The 21,918-nt window shown below is 43.6% G+C and overlaps 1 protein-coding gene across 2 annotated transcripts in view; it reads right to left on the bottom strand.

Annotated features, from left to right (window-relative positions):
* The window catches only part of Ica1l (islet cell autoantigen 1 like), a 48,415-nt gene extending 35,855 nt beyond the window's left edge, over window positions 1-12,560 (bottom strand). For both annotated transcript variants that reach the window (XM_052193582.1, XM_052193581.1), the window contains exons 1-2: window positions 12,394-12,560; window positions 5,827-5,899 (exon numbers count right to left, since the gene is read on the bottom strand). In XM_052193582.1, coding sequence (XP_052049542.1) covers window positions 5,827-5,899; window positions 12,394-12,555 — 235 coding nt within the window. In that variant the 5' untranslated portion in view covers window positions 12,556-12,560. The remainder of the gene's footprint in view (window positions 1-5,826; window positions 5,900-12,393) is intronic.
* Between the last annotated feature and the right edge of the window lie 9,358 nt (window positions 12,561-21,918).

Raw genomic sequence — 21,918 nt, 5'->3', positions numbered from 1 at the left:
TTCAGAGCTCCACCTGAGTCAAAAGGACCCTGGAATGACACCAATGTCACACCTCCTTTCACCTTAGCCACAAACAGGTTGAAAACAGAAAGGGGATTTCCCATGTTCAAGATGTGGCAATGGGACATGCTGCAATCTCTGATATGAAATTGTGGATTTCCTAGGTTTTCCAGTAGGAACTGTGACAAACTGTTGATGTCACAGGAACCAAAACTGTGAGGCAATCAAGGGATGACTGGGCAGATGGCCAACATGGTAATAGCTACAGTTAAGCCACAAGCCAGAGATAAGACAAAAGGCCCATCCAGCAGTGGTAAACTGGACAATGAAATTTGAAAGAGAAGTTGGGGCATGTCTTTAGTTTGCAGATAATGCAGGGTCACAGTAAACAATGAAGATGAGGTGAAAGGTTTGTTACTACAGGTCCAGCTGCAAAGGAGTGTGCAGACTGGGGGCCCAGAATTGTGTCTGTGACCGTCTGAATGAAATGGCCCCCACAGACTCACAGGGAGTGGCACTGTTGGGGGTGTGGCCTTGTTGGAATAGGTGTGGCCCTGTTGGAGGAGGTGTGTCCCTGGAGGTGGGCTTTGAGATCTCAAAAAATGCAAGCCAGGTCTAGTGGCTCATCTTCTCTTCCTGCTGCCTGTGGATCTAGGGTAGAACTCTCAGCCCCTCTCCAGCGCCATGTCTGCATGCACGCCACCATGCTTCCAGCCATGATGATGGATTTAACCTCTGAACTGTAAGCCAGCCCTAATTAAATGTTGTCCTTTATAAGAGTTGCTATGGTCATGGTATCTCTTCATAGACACTCTAAGACAGCCAGCATGCAGTGCAGGCAGCACTACATTAGTCTCATATTTGTAAAATATAATGCCCATTTAACAAGCAAACACAAGACAACAAAAGCTGAAAGGGAAGCCCTCTGCATTTGTCCCCACAAGGTGACCAGGGCCACAGAGCACCACGATGCATTGGAGAGGTGACTTCTCAGTCTGTGTCATCACCTTTAATAAAACCATGCACCGCATTATAAGCAATTAACAAGAATCAGAGAGGATGCCAGGTGGTGGTGGCACATGCCTTTAATGCCAGCACTTGGGAGGCAGAGGCAATTGGATTTCTGAGTTTGAGGCCAGCCTAGTCTACAGAGTGAGTTCCAGGACAGCCAGGGCTACACAGAGAAACCCTATCTCAAAAACAAACAAACAAAAAAAAAAAAAAAAACAAAAAAAAAAAGAACCAGAGAGAATGAATCTGGGATCTAGCCCTGGTAACGCTCTGCTAGCATTTTCATAGTTATAAATACAAAACTTTAAATTTCCTTTGTTATCTTCTAAATACAGACCTTAACAGTGCTTCTTACTGTACTGAAAACACCCCTGTCCTGTCTATATACCCAGCCCCTGGACAGAGGAAGAGTGTTCATGCTTTAACCCACAATCATTTTGTTTGGGTCCCAAATTTTAACAAGGACTCAAAGGCGTTTGAGTCTTATACTGTAGTCTCTTTATTGAGTCTACTGCTTTTTCTACAATGCAGATTTCAGTACAGATTACAAACAGTGGTAATGCCAATATGTCTAAAACTTTTCTCTTTTTAGTAACTTAAACCATTCTTGCAAGCTGCAGGGAGCCATGAAACTTAGACCCACCTCTCATAGCTCAAATGACTCCAGGTAAGTACTCCTGTCAACCTACAACCAAAACTTCCATGCCTACTGTCTACCCCAGGGTGGGTTCCCCTCCCCAACTAACAGGACCACAGGCCTGAAGGTTCCAACTGTATGCCATTAGCATTTCCGCCCAACAGTTACCCAGCACCGCCTACTTAAGTAAGGGAGTCAGGCAGATAAGACTGTTCCTCCCTCCCTCCACTCCCTCTCCCCCTTCCCATCTTTTCCTCTCTCTTGCCCCTCTCTATCTTCCCCCCTCTCTCCATCTATTCTCTGTTCCTCTTCCCTCCCACAAGTCCCCAACCGGCCTCATCCCTTCTTCCTCACTCCCCTCCTCCCCCCTTTCCTTTTCTCCAATAAACCTCTATATTAGGTTTGTTCTGCAGCCTGATTTCTCAGAGGGAACGCTTTCGCGCTCCCTTCTACCACACTACCACCGCCGTCCTAACTTAGCTTTCTGTCTCTAGCCTATATCTATCCCAGCAGATTTCCAGCCAACTGAAGACTGCGAACTGCTCCCAAACCACCTGCAACGCACCAGCTTCAGGTGCATTCAGACCTGCATCCCAGATTGCTCCAAAGCAGCTTGCACTTCCCTAGCCCGAGATGGTCCAGCAGAGTCTGGCAACGGGCCAAACAGATGCCTCCAGCCTGTACGCCTGTCTCCCCTTCCGGTCCTTGAACCAATATTCTAGCCTTCCTGGTCCACAACAAAAAACAAACAATAACAACAACAATGCCCCAATGTCAGCTCAGAGCGTGGTCAGAACAAAGGGCTGTGGTGCAGGTAACCACATCCAGCAGCTGTGGGCCAGCACGCTCCTCACACCCCCCCTGCCCTAAACACCTCTAACCCAGGGGCTGGGCTTTAATTCCCTTTCCCCCAGCGTCTTTTCCTCATCAGCTTTCTGGCTACCTGGTCTCTTGGCTCTCCTCTTCTGGACCTTTCTTCATCCTTTGCCCTCTCTCCTCTTCTCTTGTTTTGCCTGCCCACTCCCTTAACGTTTTGTTCAGTCTGGACTCTTCAGATGTCTCTGGCTGTGGGCTCCCTCTGAGCTGGAATTATAAACCTTCTCAACCATAGCTAGCAGCAGTCGCGTCCTCATTTTCCTTCAGGAGTCATGTAAATATAATAGTCTGGTCAGTTGACAGATATGCATTTTCTTTGGCTCCTAACTTTAATCTTAGGAAAAGTCTTCATTTCAGTGTGAGGGTTTAGGGTTCTCTGGGAACATGGAACACATTGTTAACCAGGTACAAAGTGAAGACAGTCTTAGCTTTATTGATGTTGAAAGGGCAGGTGAGGCTCAGCCTGTGCTGCTTTTGTGATGGGACCTGACAGTCAGCATGAACAGAGAGTCCACGCACACAGCCTCATCCCTGGGCAACGACTCCATAAAGATGCACAAGATGCACAATACTGTTCCCACAGTGCCGTGAACGGAGAGCCCACACGGGTCAACGTTCAGTCTCCATGGCAAAAGTTCACAGCATTGCACTAACTGACTGTATCTGTCGGATAGTATTAGCAGAAGGAGTCCCATTAGTATAGGAGTCTCTAGACACCATGGATTCATGAATCATCCTAAAGAGAAAGTGCACCGAAACCTGCATACATGATCCCTTCCTTACTCTGAAATGCCACAAGGATGCCAAAAGGCAAAATTAAAGACATACAAACTTGCCAATCTTTCTATTTCAAATTTTCCATTTCAATGTCATGATGGCCCAGTGCTCACCGCAACCTTTTCCAACTTGGCGTTTTTGATCCTAAGTGATCTGGCCCAAGTTTCCTTGTTCTTTGCTCTTTTCTTTCTTTCTTCCTTCCTTCCTTCCTTCCTTCCTTCCTTCCTTCCTTCCTTCCTTTCTTTCTTTCTTTCTTTCTTCTTCTTTTTCTTCTTCTTCCTCCTCCTCTTTCTTGTTCTTGTTTTTGTTGTTGTGTTGTTCTTGTTGTTGTTGTTCTCCTCCTTCTTCTTCCTCTTCTTCCTCTTCTTCTTCTTCCTCCTCCTCCTCCTCCTCTTCCTCCTTCTTCTTTTTGTTTTTGAGACAGGGTTTCTCTGTGTAGTCCCGGCTGTCCTGGAACTCACTCTGTAGACCAGGCTGGCTTTGAACTCAGAAATCCGCCTGCCTCTGCCTCCCAAGGGCTGGGATTACAGACATGCGCCCCCACGCCCAGCATTCTTTGCTCTTCTTAGTCTTAGTTACAAACTCTTGCACGTCCTTTTCCTTCTTTACTGTCATTCCCTGGCCTCCAAATCTCTTTCTTCCTCATCTCTCCACCCTCCATAAGCCTACAGATAGCTCTCTACAGAGTTCTCTTGTCAGTTACTATAGCCCACGTTAATTCCAGCTGCAGTTCTGGGTTATGCTCTAAACTGACTCAAATGCATGCTTTCTGTATCATCTTTTATTTTGTTGCAATAAGTTCAACCATGTCATAGTATATATGACATATTCACACACAGAGACACACACATACAAACCCTTGTCTAATGACACCATATTGGAGTGTTTCTTCAATATGAGCTTAGATTATAAGTGGTAAACTTGACTTACGGCTTCAGAAGACAGCATTTTTTTTTTTGAGTCAGAGTTTTACTGTAACCCAGACTAATCTGGCAGTAACTCTGTGGTCTACACTACCTCCTACCCAGTGACCCTCCTCCTCAAGCCTCCTGAGGAGGCTATAGGGCTATAGGGGAGAGGCAGCATACAGACAAGAAAGGAATTTATCAATGAGCAAATATTCATTGAATATATGCTAGGTACTGTTTTTAAGGTTTGGGGACACACAAGTAAACAAAAACAATTCTTGCCACCAAGCCTGATGACCTGAGTTCAATCCCCAGAGTCCACATGATGGGAAGAAAGAATGGCTCCTGTAAGTTGTCCTCTGACTTCCACAAATATGCCCTGGCATGTGCATGCCCTAGTCCCAAGTAAAAGATAATAAGTAATAAAATGTTAAAAAGAAAAACAAATTCTAAGTGTTAAAAAAAGCAATAGATAAAATATATTGTAAGAGGACAAGGGAGGTATAAAGAAGGAGTTTAACTTAGATACGGAGGGGGTCAAAGGAAAGCCTCATTAAACCTACGGGAAACCTCAAAAACCTAAGGGAGGTTAAGAAGCATATGATGTAGGAGCTTGCTGTAAGAAATTAACACAGTTCAATGAAAGGATTTTAAGGTATGCAATCAGAGAGGCAGCCACATACATATATATGTATACATTCTTATATATGTGTATGTGTATATATACACATACATGTGTGTATTTATGTGTGTGTGTATATGTATGTGTATGACCTGAGTTCAATCCCCGGAGTGCACATGATAGAAAAAATGGCTCCTGTAAGATATACATATATATATATTCTACTATATTCAAAGTGGAGAAAGAAATCCAAAGACTAAGTTCCAGCTTGAAGAGGTCAGGGTCAGAAAGAACCCGCCAATGGCAGCAGGCGGAGAAGGAAGGAAACTCAAGAGGAAAACCAAAGCAGGGCGGGCATAGGGAGCAGAGTGAGGGAGGAGAGGAAAACCAACGTGGGGTGGGGGGGATAGGGGGCAGAGGGAGGGAGGTGGACGGGGAGGAGGGACTCATTAGCTGTGGGGATGAGATTCATTCATCACTGGACTTTCCCTCTTGTGACCTTGACCACCTTGATCCTCGGAGGAGTGGAAGCAGCTGTGCTGAGTATAAGGTAAGCGGAAGGAAAGGGCCTGCCTGGGCTATCCTCCTGTAATCCCAGCATCAGGAGAGAAGGCAGGGAGACCCCAGGCCAGCTCCACTACCCACACAACCTGTGGACTGAGTCTATGAGAGAAGAAAGGAATGAGGTACTGATCGTAGGAGCTGCAGAGGTCAAGAGAGACTTTGAGTAATGGAAGGAAATCTTAAGACTTGCCAAGGAAACTGGAGAGTATAAAGTGAATGCTGTCACAGGATTTAATGAACCTCAGAAGGGAAAGATAGACACTGGGGTTTTGGGGAACAGGCCACTATAAATATTCATAGTTTACAATAGAATCATATGAAATGTTTTGATAAACTACTACCTTCTCATTAAATGACTCATTTTTTTTTTAAAAAAATGCATACCAATACTTATTTGAAATGGGAATGATCAGATATCTAGGACATCATACCGTTGAGTCTTAGCTGGTATTTCTCAACTATCTTCACAAGGTCATTGCATGTCTCCTGGATGGAGTGAAAAACCTTGAAAAATAAATTTTATTAGGACAATTTAAAGAACAATAAACAAATACAATTTTCAACACTTCAAAAGCAGAACACTAACTTAAAAGTATCAGCTAGGCATATTTCATAAGCTATATCCATTTTAAATGGCTGTGATATATGGTTTAAGCATTAATTATGTCTGTTTCCCCGTACTTCAGGCAGTTATAGTATTGATATAGCAAGCACATTTAACTTTCCCTGTGAATGCTGGACAGAAAGGTATGAGTGTGTGGAGTCTGTCTATAGAACCTGTTCTCCCCTCAGCTCCCAGGTTATCTGAACATTACAAAGCTATATCCATTACAAACTGTATCAAATATCACCAATGACACATGACAAGAGAATACTTTAGAAACAGTTGATGCTCAATATAGCTTCACTAATATTAATCAAATCAAAACAGCCCAATAAGCTTACTATAAAAACAATGTGCTGGCCAGGCATAGTGGCACACACCTTTAATCCCAGCACTCATGAAGCAGAGAAAGGTGGATCTCTGCGAATTTAAGGCCAGCCTGGTCTACAAAGTGAGTCCAGGGCTACCCTATCTCAAAACCACCTGTCACCCCACTACCAAAAAATGGACTGGGCCCAGGCAGTGGTGGCACACACCTTTAGTTCCAGCATTCAGAAGGCAGAGGAGGTAGATCTCTGAGTTGGAGGCCAGCCTGGTCTACAGGGTGATTTCCAGGACAGCTAGGGCTATACAAAAAAACCATGTCTTGAAAAATCTAATTAAGCTGGGCAGTGGGGGTGCACGGCTTTAATCCCAGCACTTGGGAGGCAGAGGCAGGCAGATTTCTGAGTTCAAGGCCAGCCTGGTCTACAGAGTGAGTTCCAGGACAGCCAGGGATATACAGAGAAAGCCTGTCTCCAGGAAAAACAAAAACCAAACCAAACCAAACCAAACACAAAAGAATCCACAGGTAACACTGGGCACAGAACCTAGCATCCTAAGTTTGTAAACTAATCTATGTAAAATCCTGGTGGATCCACTACTCAAACCCCACAGCATCTGGCTTCCTACGATCTGTCTCCCTCCCTTCCTCCTGCTGTCCAAAAGAGACTTTCCCTTTTCCTGCCTTCCGTCTTCCTCTTTCTGACCCAGGAGTCCCACCTACTGGCCCAGTGATTAGCCCCTTGTAATCTTTATTCATTAGGAGAAGGTTCTGCCACAGCTGGTATTAAATGTTATTTCGTAGACATGGTCCAAAATCACTGTTTGTATATTTAATCTTGTAAATCAGGATATTATACTTTTAAGGTACAGTGTTAAGCCAAACTAAGTGATTTTTACTGAATTAAGACTAAGAATTTTAGTCAGATGGTGGTGGTTCACACTTCTAATCCCAGTACTCAGGAGGTAGAGGCAGGTGGATTCTCTGAGTTTGAGGCTAGCCTTGTCTGCTGGTCTAAAGAGTGAGTTCCAGGACTGCCAGGGCTACACAGAGAAACCCTATCTCGAAAGGCAAAAAAAAAAAAAAAAAAAAAAAAAAAAAAAAAAAAAAAGCTAATTAATTAAAAATAATGCACTAGGTAGATGTGGTACTAGTAAGAGTAAGGGAAACAGAGCCAGGAGGACTGAGTTCAAGGCCTCCTACACTTGTGGTCATACATACCACAGGTAAAGTAGTACACAGAAGGTTACAATAATGTTTTTTTTTTTTTTTTTAGTTTTTTTTGAGACAGGGTTTCTCTGTGTAGTCCTGGCTGTCCTGGAACTCACTCTGTAGACCAGGCTGGCCTCGAATTCAGAAATCTGCCTGCCTCTGACTCCCAACTGCTGGGATTAAAGGCGTGAGTCACCACAGCCCAGCTATAATAATTTTTTCTTTTGTTCTGTTTTGAAACAGGATGACCACAATATATTGTAAAATTTAAAACATGGCAAAGATTCTGAATGTTTTTACAATAAAGAAATGACAAAAGTTTGAGATGTTTAACTTGAATAGTATATAGTATATATACATATTAAAGAGTACACATATGTTGAAGGTTTCATAGTACTCTATTTCTAAAAAATGATTTAATTATCCTTATTTTTATATGTTTTGCTTGTAGGTATGTCTCTACACCTTGTGCATGCCTTGTGCTACTGGAGGCCAGGTGAGGGTGTCTACTCCCCTGAGACTGGAGTTACAAATAGTTGTAAGCTACCATGTGAGAACTGGGAATGGTACCTTGGTCCCCTAGAGAAGCAGACAGGCTTTTAACTGCTGAGCCACCTCTTCAGAGGTGTGCTTAGTGGGGGAGCACACCCATAGCGTGGGGGAGGGCATGGGGAAGGCATGAGGAGGTCATGGGGGAGGTCATGAAGAGGGCATGGGGAAGAGCATGGGGGAGAGCATGAAGAGGGCATGGGGAAGGGCATGGGGGAGAGCATGGAAGAGGGCATGGGGAGGGCATGGGGAGGGCATGGGGAGGGCATGGGGAGGACATGGGGAGGGCATAGGGACGGCATGGGGGAGGGCATGGGGAGGGCATGGGGAGGACATGGGGGAGAGCATGGAAGAGGGCATGGGGAGGGCATGGAGAGGGCATGGGGAGGGCATGGGGAGGGCATGGGGAGGGCATGGAGAGGGCATGGGGAGGGCATGGGGACGGCATGGGGACGGCATGGGGAGGGCATGGGGAGGACATGGGGGAGGGCATGGGGAGGGCATGGGGAGGGCATGGGGAGGGCATGGGGAGGACATGGGAAGGGCATGGGGAGGACATGGGGAGGGCATGGGGAGGGCATGGGGAGGACATGGGGAGGGCATGGGAAGGGCATGGGGAGGGCATGGGGAGGGCATGGGAAGGGCATGGGGAGGGCATGGGGGAGGGCATGGGGAAGGCATGGGGAGGGCATGGGGGAGGGCATGGGGAAGGCATGGGCTCAATCCAGAACTGCCAAAAGGAAACATTAAAGAAAATTATTTGAAAATAAATAAAATAATTAAAATTACAAATCTTGCTTTTGGATTATTTTGTTTGGAATTTCTTTTTTCATACTACTATGATTAATCAGCAACAGAAAATTAAGAAAATATCAGGTAGACTCTTTCTTAAAAGTTAAGTACATAAGATGAAAATGTATACCTGTCATAACTCTTCATATATAAATTTAAACTTTCCCATACGGATTTCAAAGTGATTTCCTTTTACAAAGTCTTGTGCTGAAGAAATTCTATGGCACTGCTCAGAGGACACTGATATTTTTATGTTGAGGCCCCGTCCTCTGGTTATCAAGTTCATCATCAAGAAGCTTTAATTTTCATGTTTAATCAAATCTATGGAATATTTATAATAAGCACCAAAAACTTGGTAAAGGAATAGTAACTTCCAGGTAAGTTTCCATATGCGCGAACTGTATTTGGTATCTGGTTATGGCCATTTAAAACTCAGATATTCAGGTGCTGGAGAGATGACTCAGCAGTTACACACACACACACACACACACACACACACACACACACAAACACACACACAGCACTCCAGAGGACCTGGGTTCAGTTTCCAGCACCATCTCCAGGACATTTGATGCCCTTTTCTGGCTTCTGCAGGCATGGCACATGTGTAGTGCAAAAACATACATGAAGGCAAAACACTTATACATCTAAAATAAAGAATCAATTTCCAGTGCATATGGAAGATTACAAAATAATACAAAAGATAATTCTATTAAGATGAAATGATTATGGTTTGTTTTTCCCATACCTTGCAAGATTTACTAATTTTTTTCTGAGACAGGGTTTCTCTGTGTAGCCCTGGCTATCCTGGAACTCACTCTGAAGACCAGGCTGGCCTCAAACTCAGAAATTCGCCTGCCTCTGCCTCCCAAGTGCTGGGATTAAAGGTGTGCACCACCACTGCCCCGCAAGATTTACTACTATTGAATGCTATTTTTACAATGAATTTTATTTTTACTTTTTTTTTTTTTTGAGATGGGCATCTTATGTAGCCCAGGATGGCCTAAAGTTAACTAGGTAGCCAAGGACGACCTTAAACTCTTTATCCTCCTGCTTTCACCTCTCAATTGTTAAAGCCTAGCATTTGTTTGTTTGTTTTTCTTATAATATTTTTTTAAGATTTATTTATCTTATATGTAAGTGAGTACAATGTAGCCATCTTCAGACACACCAGAGGAGGGCATCAGATCCCATTACAGATGGTTGTGAGCCACCATGTGGTTGCTGGGAATTGAACTCAGGACCTCTGGAAGAGCAGTCAGTGCTCTTAACCACTGAGACGTCTCTCTAGCCCATAATTTTTTTTTTCCACCTTACAAAAAATCATATGAGGCTGGAGAGATGGCTCAGTGGTTAAGAACACTGGTTGCTCTTCCAGAGGACCCAGGTTTAATTCCTAGCATCTCATGGTGGCTTGCAACTCCAGTTCCGGGCATCTGATACCCTTGTACAAGCATACATGCAGGGAAAATACCAATGTACATAAAATAAAAATAAATACACTGTTAAAACAGAAAAATAGTATAAACATGGGAGAAAAATACATGGCTGATTCCAAATATGTGTGTAATGGACAACTTTACAATGAAATGTTAGAGATTACCTAACCATATAAAGAGAAGCAACACAGACACATTCCCTTCTGTGGGAAGGCGTGTGGAGACAGTAGCAATTTCTCCTAGTGTTGAAACACAGATTATAACTAATCATAGCCTTCTCTTGTCTCCACACAGGGCTGGATCATAAAGACTACTTTGCAACATAAATAGTAAGTGCTTTTTTGTGGGGGTGGAGGGAGACAGGGTTTCTCTGTGTAGCCCTGGCTGTCTGGAACTCACTCTGTAGACCAGGCTGGCCTTGAACTCACATCCATCCATTTGTCTCTTCCTCCAGAGTGCTAGGACTAAAGGTGTGTACCACCATGCCCGGCATACTCTTCTCATTTTTAATACAAGGTTTAAATTTACTTCAGGACAATGGTTCCTTTTACTTAAAATTAAAAAGGAGTTTAAGCAGGTTATTAGAACATGTTCCAATAACTTTGTCTCTTAATAGAAACAAGCTGGGCATGGCAGTGCAGAACTATAATCTTGTCTTACAAAGCAGAGACAGAATTGATGAGTTTGAAGGCAGCTTGGGATACACACTAGGTTTGCTGGTTTGTTTGTTTAAAGTTTTATTTATTTTTATTTTATATGCATTGATGTTTTTGCCTGCATGTGTGGGGTGTCAGATCCCCTGGAAGTGGAGTTAGAGACAGTCGTGAGCTGCATGTGGTCAGCTCGAACATACATAAATAGCAAGATGTCTTAAAAAAAAAAAGTGGGGTCTGCAGTGTGTCTGGGGACAGCTCAGTAGGAGAGCGAGAATGCTCGCTCGCCTTACATGACAGGAGCACAGGCTCAGGAGATTTGTGGCAGCACGTGCCTTTAATTCTCATACTTAGCAGACAGGCCTCGGCAGATCTCTGTTGAGCTCAAGGCTAGCCTGGTGTACAGAGTGAGTTCAGGCCAGATAGGGCTACACAATGAGGCCCTGACCTAAAGAAAGAAAAGGAAAAAAAAAAAAAAGGAAGAAGAAGAGGAGAAGGAGGAGGAGGAAGAGGAGGATAAAGAGGGAGAGGAGGAGGAAGAGGAGGATAAAGAGGGAGAGGAGGAGGAAGAGGAGAGAAAGGCCCTGGGTTCATTCCCAGTACCACAAAAAATAATAAGCCACAAGTAAATAATAAAAACAAAAACTCTATTATCATTTGCTATTTGGTACCAACTAACTTATTTCAGTGAGGTATAGATAATATTAGAGGGCTATGAAATATTATGATACAACCTATAATGAATGTACTATCTCAACTGGGATTTTAATTGTTAATTAATATTCAACTTGAGACTACAAATATGTCAGAAAATTATTCAAGTCCTAGTTTTATTACCAGTTCTGCAAATGTTCTAGTCATAATGGCCGTGACCTGCACTAGGTGTCTCTGAATGACAATCACAGCTAAGCATCGTATAGCTAAGCTCCCTGTGCTGCTAGTTTATGCTGACTTGACACAAGCTGGAGCCTTCTGAGAGAAGGGAGCCTCAGTTGAGAAAATATCTCCGTAAGATCAGGCTGTAGGAAAGTCTGTAGGGGCTTTTTCTTAGATCATTGACTGACAGGTAGGGCCCAGCACAGTGTGGGTGGCACGAGCCCCGGGCTGGTAGTCCCAAATTCTATAAGAAAGCAGGCTGAGCAAGCCAGTGAGCAGCACTTCCCATGGCCTCCGCATCAGCTCCTGCCTGAGGATTCCACCCTGTTTGGGTTTCTATCCTGATTTCCCTCAGTGATGGGCTACAGATGTGGAAGTGTAAGCCAAGCAAACCCTTTCCTCCCCAGCTTGTTTTTGGCCACAGTGTTTTATCACAGCAACAGTAACCCTAAGATGTCCCAAACTTCCTGGTGTAAAAGTTTGCTACAGTCCCTGCATGGAGTCCCAAATAATAACCAGTTCCATGCAGCACACGGAAGCTTCACACTTACCTCAAGTTTGGCGTCCAGTTCTGCGTCGGACGCAACCACATGCTCATCTTCCTTCTTCCCTGTTGCCTTGATAAAGACCTGCTTAGTCTTCCAGTATTTCTTCTGCATTCTGCTCACTACTGACTGGTCATCTTCTGGTCTGAGCTGCTCAAAGGAATCCATGGAGTCACTAAAACAGACTAAAATTAGGCTTCTTTTAAAAAATTACCAATAGATTAAAAATACATTGTATTAAAAACATAATAAATATCTAACTAGTGTGTATTTTATTGACAAACCAAAATATTAAATATAAGCATAATGCTTGCTTTATATAATCTAGGTTTATTTTATAGTTACAACTAGAGAAAGATAAGAGATTAATATTGCTATATTTTGGTTATGAAGCAAAGGTGATATAATTGTTATGATTCTATAGTTATGGCTAGAAATAATTCTATATGATCAATATCTACTGGTAAACATGCCTTAGTTTATTAGTCCCTAATTTTTTTATTTTGCAGTATACTGAAAAATGAAATTTATACACACACATTTCCTATAACTATCACATCTTTACAAAGCTGTTCTGTACCTATTGTTATATGTAAAGATTTGGAAACATGCACTTCTTTAAGTAGCAAACAAATACTTTAATATCCAATAAAACAGTAAAAATGAGCCTGGTGGTGGTTCACTCCTTTAATCCCAGCACTCTGGGAGGCAGATGCAGGCGGATCTCTGAGTTCGAGGCCAGCCTGATCTACAGAATGAGTTCCAGGACAGCCAGGGCTACACAGAGAAACCCTGTCTCAAAAAAATAAAATAAAATAATAAAATAAATAAATAAAAATGAAGGCCACGTGCTATGAAAGAGACGACACCATAAGACACAGAGCTGCTGTTTAAGTGACTGCCCTAACACAGGTGACAGAGCTACTTATAAGGAGATGGCACATGGGAAGCGTTTTGTAAAGATGCTAAAAAGAAACTACAAGAGCTTATTCCTGTGAGCTGGGGACAGAACAGAGAGGTAGGCCACTCATCCATTCTATTTTTCCTTGCTGACAAAACAAACAAACAAACACCCTCCGAAAACCCAGGTTCGTTTCCCTTTTATTTTGAAGCACTAATTAAGTTAAAAGCAGGCTAATTTCGGGCTGGAAAGATGGCTCAGCTGGTAAGAGCACCGACTGCTCTTCCAAAGGTCATGAGTTCAAATCCCAGCATCCACATGGTGGCTCACAACCATCCATAAAGAGATCTGACACCCTCTAATGGTGGCTGAAGACAGCTACAGTGTACTTACATATAATAAATAAATAAATATTAAAAAAAAAAGTAGGCTAATTTCTAAATTTCCAGGGCCAAACAAGAGCAAGAAATCGCAGCAAGATGCACAAGCTGGAGAGGGGAGAGAGCGGGGAGGCCTGCACACCCCACACCATGCTAGCGCACGGCTGCACTATTTAAAGTGATGCGCAAACCTCTGTTTGTGATGCGCAAACCTCTGTTTAAACACAATGAGCCGACTGCTTGCCTGGCATGTGTGAGGCCCTGGGTTCAATCCCCACTAATGTAAAATCAAACTCAACTAAAAAATAAAGTCCTGAAAAGCTAAAGGCCACAATCCAACCCAATCACATACAATGTGACATTCACCTTATTAAAAAAAAAAAAAAAAAAAAAAAAAAAGACACAAAGGAAGAAAAATAAGGAGATGTCATAGCAGATCTTACCAATATATACCAATATTTAACATGTGGTACATAGACAATAATCTATAGAAAATATTGCAACAAGTCAGAGACTCCAGTTGCAAAGTTTGAGTAGATTAAAAACCAACTAGAGGGGCTGGGGAGATGGCTCAGCAGTTAAGGGCACTGGTTGCTCTTCCAGAGGCCAGGGCTCAATTCCCAGAACCACATGTGTCTCCAGAAAATTCAATGTCCTCTTTTGGTCTCCGCTGGCACCAGGAATGCATGTGATACACATGAAAACACACAGATGCACTTGGTGTACATAATTACATGCAGGTAAAACATCTACACAGAAAATAAATTAATTAAAAACAATTGACTGCAGTCGGGCAGTGGTGGTGCACACCTGTAATCCTAGCACTTGGGAAGTAGAGGTGGCAGATTTCTGAGTTGAGGCCAGCCTGGTCTACAGAGTGAGTTCCAGGACAGCAAGGGCTATATGGAGAAACCCTGTCTTGGGGGGGGGGGGGAATCCAAAAAAACCAAAACCAAAACCAAAACCAAATCCAAAACCAAATAAAACAATTGACTGGCTAGCCAGTGTGGTATAATTCTAGTACTTGGGAGACTGAGGCAGGAGGATCTCATGGTCAAGGTGGCCTGGATACATAATGAGAAATAATTAAACTGCCTAAGTAATTAAACAAGTAAATAAAACTGTCTGAAATGGCCTAGGAGCAAAGTGAAGACAACAGACATAAAATCAAAATGATCCACAAACAGGATAAGATTTATGAAGAGAGGCACAAGCAGACAGTGGGGAGAGAACAGGCCCAGAAAAAAGCAAGACAGAGTGGGACAGAAACACCCGAGAAGCACGATAGCCCTCAAAGTCTGGTGGATACATGCTATGAGGTGGGTGAGCCTAGCTGGGATAATATAAATAACATTATAAATAGATACATCCTAGACAAACTGTTTAACTCCAAAGACAGGAAAAAATACCAAAGAAAATACTGTGAAAACAGAAAAAAAAAGTATTTTTTTAAAGAGATTTCACTTTGTAGCTCAAGCTGATCTGGAACTCAGTAACTTAATATGTAGATCAAGTTGGCTTTGAACTCATGGTGATGATCCTGCCTCAACATCTTGAGTGTTGAGATAACAGAGAGGAACCACTGGTCCTGATAAACAACAACAACAACAACTTATATTGAAAAAGAATGAAACTTGGCAGTGGTGGAACACACCTTTAATACACTCAGGAGGTAGAGGCAGGAGGGCGTCTGTGAACTGGAGGCCTCTACAGAGTGAGTTCCAGGACAGCTAGGGCAACAGAGAGAAACCCTGTCCTGGGGGCTGGGGGAGAAAGAAAATAAAAACACAATGAAGCCGAGCGGTGGTGGGGCACGCTTTTAACCCCAATACTCTGGGAGACAGAGGCAGGCAGATTTCTGAGTTCCAGGCCAGCCTCAGCTACAGAGTGAGTTCCAGGACAGCCAGGGCCACACAGAAAAACCCTGTCTCAGAAGGGGGAAAAAAAGCTATACTTAGAGATACTGGAAAGAAAACCAACTAACCAACCAACCAAACCATATTAACCCACAAATCAACATTTATGAAACTGTCTGTTAAAAATAAGCCATTGTGGGAGTGCACACCTTAAATAACAGAGCTAAGAGGTTGAGGCAGGAATAGTATAAGTTCCAGGTTCTCCTGGGCGACACAGAGACAAGGACTTAAAGAAAACCGAATATAAAGCTCAGAATGAACAGTTAAGGTACTTTCAGAAATGCTAACATCTGGCTAGACTGCTTGTTGTGGTGTGTGTGTGTGTGTGTGTGTGCTGTCCCTGGTACACACGGAGGTCAGAGGACAGCCTGTAGCAGTGGTTCTTCCTCTCCTGTTAGGCTTGGGCTGGAGCCCTTACCTGTGGAGCCACCTTGCTGGCCCCAGATGACTCTTCATTTCTTTAGAGAATAGCCATTTTCCCTTGCCCAAGGGAAAGCTCAGCTAGTCTTTTGGCTAGCTATTAGGTGTGTACAGGAGAGTGACTAATTATCTATTATCATTAGCTCATAGATCTCCCGGGAAAACAGCCTACCTTATTTATAGCATCTTGCTTCATGAATATTCTACTGTTTTTCTATTTTGCTTTCAGTCAAAACTTTTTATTGTCATTTTGTCTTCCAGGAACACTCAAGTCTCTCATGCTCCAGGGGCCTCTGGCATTGGCTGCCTTGAACACACATGACTTGTTTGTTTTGCTTTGATCATGTGTTCGCCTCAGTGTCACCACAGTGACTAGGAAGGAAGACTGGAGGCAAATTATTACTCCTGTCATTTTCAGTATGAAGTTTATTATTTATGTCTTTGGCAGTTAGTAGTGGGTTGGCCTCATGCTGCTTGTATTCTAATTCTAATTTGGGGCCCCCAAGACTAGTTGCCCCAGAGACAAGAGTCAAGTATGTAGATACTGAGTATCCCCAAGTTATTTCTGATTGGTTAATTAACATGCCTACAGCCAATAGCTGGGCAGATGGACATAGATGGAGGTTTCAAGAGCTTTCGGTAGGTGGAAGAAGGGGAGGAGGAGGAAAAAGCCACCATGGGTTAGGAGTCAAGAGATCTTGGCCCTGAGGGCTGGCCCACTGGAGCTGGCCCACTGGAGTTCAGAGCAACCCGGCTGAAACATAATACGTAATAACTTGGGGTTACTGATAGGAAAGTAGATTCTAACAGCATAGAAGGCAGGCAGCTGCCTAACTTTTGTACCGTTTAAGGCTTATGATAAATATAAAGGTTGTGTGTGTGTGTGTGTGTGTGTTTATCTGGGAACTAAATAGTCCAAAATGGTGTAGAAACACCGGGTTGGGATTAAATGTTTCTATAACAGTCCTCTTCAACCCTCTTCAGGAATTCATGTGGTACACGTAGGAGCCCTTCTGATGCATACCCTCAGGCCTTATCTTGTCTTTGGTTCCTTGTCACATGACCTTTTCATATGGTTGTTTAGGACAGACCCCACACAAATGCTGGGAATAATGGCTTGCACCTGTAGCCCCAGGTCTGAGACTGAGATAGGGCAGGCTAACACACACACACACACACACACACACACACACCCCGAGGTTTACTGGCCAGCTAGTCTAGTCAAATGGCAAGCTCCAGATTCAGCACAACACCCTGTCTTTAGAAAGGCAGAAAGTGGTAGAGGAAGGCTCTCAAATTTGACTTCTGGCCTCCACATCTGGAAATATAGGCAGGTAAACACATGTGAATAACTCTCTTTTTCTCTTTCTGTCTTACTTTCTCTCTCACACACACAGTAGAAGACAACAGACAATTCACAAAAGAACTTTAAAAGCTCAGTGAATTCACAGAAATATATCCCACCAATAGCTAAAGAAATACAAATAATCAGGCAGAGAGGGGTAGAATTCCAGGCCAGCCAAAGATATATAGTTCAATCCTGTGGTGTGGGGGTGGGGGTGGAAGAGAAAGAGAAAGAGAGAGAGAGAGAGAGAGAGAGAGAGAGAGAGAGAGAAGACAAATGTCTGATGAGCAATGATGTGAAAGTATTGAATCTTCCAGATAAAAACCATAGGCATTATATTACATAACTCTTTTCTGATGTCAATAAATAAAAGTTGGATATAATAAAATATACATTAAATTTAAGGAGACACCCAGATCTGGCATGAATGTCCTCTGATGTCATAAAGAGCCATTTTCAGTAATTTGTGTGAGTTCTCACCACTTATTTGACAATATGAACCTGAAGGTCACAGCAGCCAATCATAAGCTAGCAGAATAGACAACTGAAAACGGGGCCTATTTATGTGGGACTATTTCTTTACAATTTTCTCTATGAGGACCTGACTGAAGAATTTATAAATGGCCCATGTTCCTCAGTTGGGAAGAACTAATTCAACAAGACATGACGTTGGTGAACTCAGTTCTCAGCCCTTTAGCCCACCACTGATTGCCATCTACATAGATGAAAGTCTTGGGAGCTCTTCTGAAGACATTTTCATTTACAGAACCACTCCAAGGTCTCCCTGAAAGGCAGCACTGGGGACCACTTTCTTTCCCAACCTCTCCCTTAATAAGAGCTGGTTTTTAAAAGCAATCCATCAGTCCAAATGTTTTAGTTTTAACTTCAGGATTAAAAAGGCAAGCAGTATTTGGGCACCCTAAAATTCATGGCAGCTTATGGAACATTTAAAAATAATTCTTGCCCAGAGGCAAGGCATCGTTATGTAGAAAACAGAGACAGGAAGCACATCAGGCCAAAATGAACCCACTGTCAGTCAGCCTTGCCAGTCTCCAGAACCATTGGGAACTGTAGTACCCAGCAGCCAATCACAGCAGAGAACAATCATCAGCTCCAGGGCCCACAAGAGCCCTTCCAAACACCAGGAGAACAGGAAGGGCTGACAGAGGCTCTGCTCATACCACTCTAAGGCAAAGATCAGGCCAGAACAGAATGGCCCCATTCAACAATAAACATCATACAAAACAAATAACAAGAAAAAGCAGCACCACATGAAAAGAAAAAAAAAACCTGCCATGACAGTCATATTAAATAATCCTCTTGAAAATTAGTTCCATAAAATAGAAGTTTGAAGAACTGGTACAGGTAAATACAAGATAACTCCGCACAACTGTTCATGACAGCTGAGAGAAACAGAGGTAAGGAAAAGCAGCTGGGTTTGGTGATGCGCACCTTTAATCCCAGCACTGAGGTTGGTAGATCTCCAGCCTGGTCTACAGGGCAGAGCTCCAAGACAGCCTGGGCTACACAGAAAGACCCTGCCTCCAAAACAAGCAAAGAAAAAGGAAAGAGAAAGACATATTAGATTTGAATGACACAACAAAGTACACAACAAAGTACAGGCAGTGACAGCCAGTCTGGGGAGGTTTAAAGTACAGGCAGAACAGCTGTGTGAGAGCCAGTCTGGGGAGGTTTAAAGTACAGGCAGAGCAGCTGTGTGAGAGTCAGTCTGGGAAGGTTTAAAGTACAGGCAGTACAGCTGTGTGACAGCCAGTCTGGGGAGGTTTAAAGTACAGGCAGAGCAGCTGTGTGAGAGCCAGTCTGGGGAGGTTTAAAGTACAGGCAGAGCAGCTGTGTGACAGCCAGTCTGGGGAGGTTTAAAGTACAGGCAGAGCAGCTGTGTGACAGCCAGTCTGGGGAGGTTTAAAGTACAGGCAGAGCAGCTGTGTGAGAGTCAGTCTGGGAAGGTTTAAAGTACAGGCAGAACAGCTGTGTGACAGCCAGTCTGGGGAGGTTTAAAGTACAGGCAGAGCAGCTGTGTGACAGCCAGTCTGGGGAGGTTTAAAGTACAGGCAGAGCAGCTGTGTGAGAGCCAGTCTGGGGAGGTTTAAAGTACAGGCAGAGCAGCTGTGTGACAGCCAGTCTGGGGAGGTTTAAAGTACAGGCAGAGCAGCTGTGTGAGAGCCAGTCTGGGGAGGTTTAAAGGTGCAAAGGCTAAGGTAAGCAGGGCCTGATTTGAACAGCACAGTTAGAACAAGGATGACAGATCTAAGGGGAGTAATGATGCGGGACAGAGAGATACCGATACTTGGAATAACCAAAGTAAAAGGGATAAAACACTAAAGGTGAAAGAAAGGCCTACAATGAAACCAATAATGATCCAGACTGGGATACCTCGAGAATATTCTTCAGTTTCAAAGAAAATGCTGTCACCTCCAAATTAAGTAATTTATCGTGGCTCAGACACCCACTCATAACATAAGGTGGTAAAAGTGAGAGTAAAGGTGGAACTCTGAGAGGAATCGCCTAGGATGTCGTGAGGCCTGAGTTGGAGACCTAGTTCTGCACGGAGGAAAAGCAAGTGCTATGTCAGGTGCTGAGTGAAGGGCAAATGGACCATATGGATTGTCTCCTAGCTAGACGATAGCAGTAATGGCTAATAACACTCCTGTCTGGGTGGTACCCATTGACTGTTGATGGATATACATTGGCTTCAGACTTGACATTATCTCAAACCACTATACAAAGAACATTTAAAATATATACAAGCATATCTATTAGATAGGTTTATCCAAGAAGCATGAAGGTATAAATGCAACTTAAGGTGATCGGGTTTTGCTACACGGTCATTCTTACTGCAACAACCAGGATCCCACAGCAGCATGTGCTTATGCTGTGTTTGTGCCTTGTTTTGCTAAACCTTTTAGCATTTAAAATTTATCATTATTGTTATTTGTTATGGTATTATGGGATGCTGTCCTTTCCTATGCCATCAGAGCAATTATGACCCTCAAGAAATCCTCACAACCTGAGTTCAAGGCCAGCCTGGTCTACAGAGTGAGTTCCAGGAGAGCCAGGACGACACAGAGAAACCCCGTCTCAAAAAACAAACAAAAAAAGAATGAAAGAAAAAAGAAAAGAAATTATCACAAGATTAGTTCTGCTAATGTTCTCTTATGGAAGATGAGCGGTGTTCATGAGGCACACAGAAATGAACATGAAGGGCTCACAAGGCAACACACGACACACAGGACTCATGAGCCTTTCCTCTCCCCAAGACACAAAAGTAGTTAATTCTGAGTGGGGAAGCTCCTGTCCGTGGTGTAGTGCCTGTAAATAACCTCAGTTAAACTCTGGGTCCCTGAGCTAGACTTGGGCTGAATCATTTGTTTCTGCCATGAGAGACCCATCTAGAGTGAATAGATGTCTCCCCAGGAGTCACACGACATATGGTGAGCTGTGACAATTACAAGTAGCTTAGGGTGCAATGAACCATGGCCGCACATACAGTCAACTAAGTGAATGGATATTTCTGACTGCCCAGCTTCCCCTCACTCACTCTCCTCCCCTGGGGCAAGACAGCATTGGAATTGGGTCTGCTAATAATCCTTTTTTTAAAAAAATTATTTGTTTATTTTATGTACATGAGTACACTGTAGCTGTCTTCAGACACACCAGAAGGGGGCATCAGATCCCATTACAGATGGTTGTGAGCCACCATGTGGTTGCTGGGAATTGAACTCAGGACCTCTGGGAGAGCAATTCAGTCTGCTTTAATTGCTGAGCCATCTCTCCAGCCCCAGTGAATAATCCTGTAATGGACTCCCAACCTTCAAGTAAAGTACAAGCGGCATATCTCACTGTAAATCAAGTGCTAGAAATTAAAGTGAGAGAGCTAGACTGGAAGCTACAAGCTGAGAGCTGGCCCCTGCACCCACAGCTAGCCTGTGAATGCAAGCACTCCAAGTGTCACCCCAGTGGGCACACAAATAATGAGAGAGCAAACCAGGAGTACAGAAAAAGGTCTAGAGGTTTAGACAGGTCACACCAGCTAAATCTCTCTTAGCCCAAGCCTAATTCAGAAGCAGCCGGGCCTCTCTTCGATTTGATAGTTGCAGGGAGGCGCAGAAGCTGCAGGGAAGAAGGTTTATAGTTAACAGTCTGGTTTGTGAGATTGTTTGGTTTGGTTGTGGAGCTTTTTGTCTGTGTTTGCTTCATTCTTGAGACAGGTTCTTGCTTCCTCCAGTGGGCTGGCCTGAGTTCTCTTGCCTCAGTTTACTGAGCATGGGGAATGCAGACAAGTGCTAACACGTTCAATGCTGACTCAGGAGGGCAAGGAAGGAGGCCATCTCTGTAACACAGTCCTGGTGAGTTCCAATTGTCTACTTGATATAACCTAGTGTCAGTGGAAAAGGGGGAACATCTTGCCCCTTGCATCTTGAATTACCTCCACCAGCTGGGTGTTGTGTTGCAAACCTTTAATCCCAGCATTCAGAAGACAGGGGCAGGTGGATCTCAGGGCTACACAGAGAAACCCTGTCTCAAAAAAAAATTGTTTCCATCAGATGG

The sequence above is a fragment of the Apodemus sylvaticus genome, chromosome 9 (assembly GCF_947179515.1).
Source record: "Apodemus sylvaticus chromosome 9, mApoSyl1.1, whole genome shotgun sequence".
NCBI classification, from domain to species: Eukaryota; Metazoa; Chordata; class Mammalia; order Rodentia; family Muridae; genus Apodemus; species Apodemus sylvaticus.
This window is presented reverse-complemented; position numbering and strand designations above follow the sequence as displayed.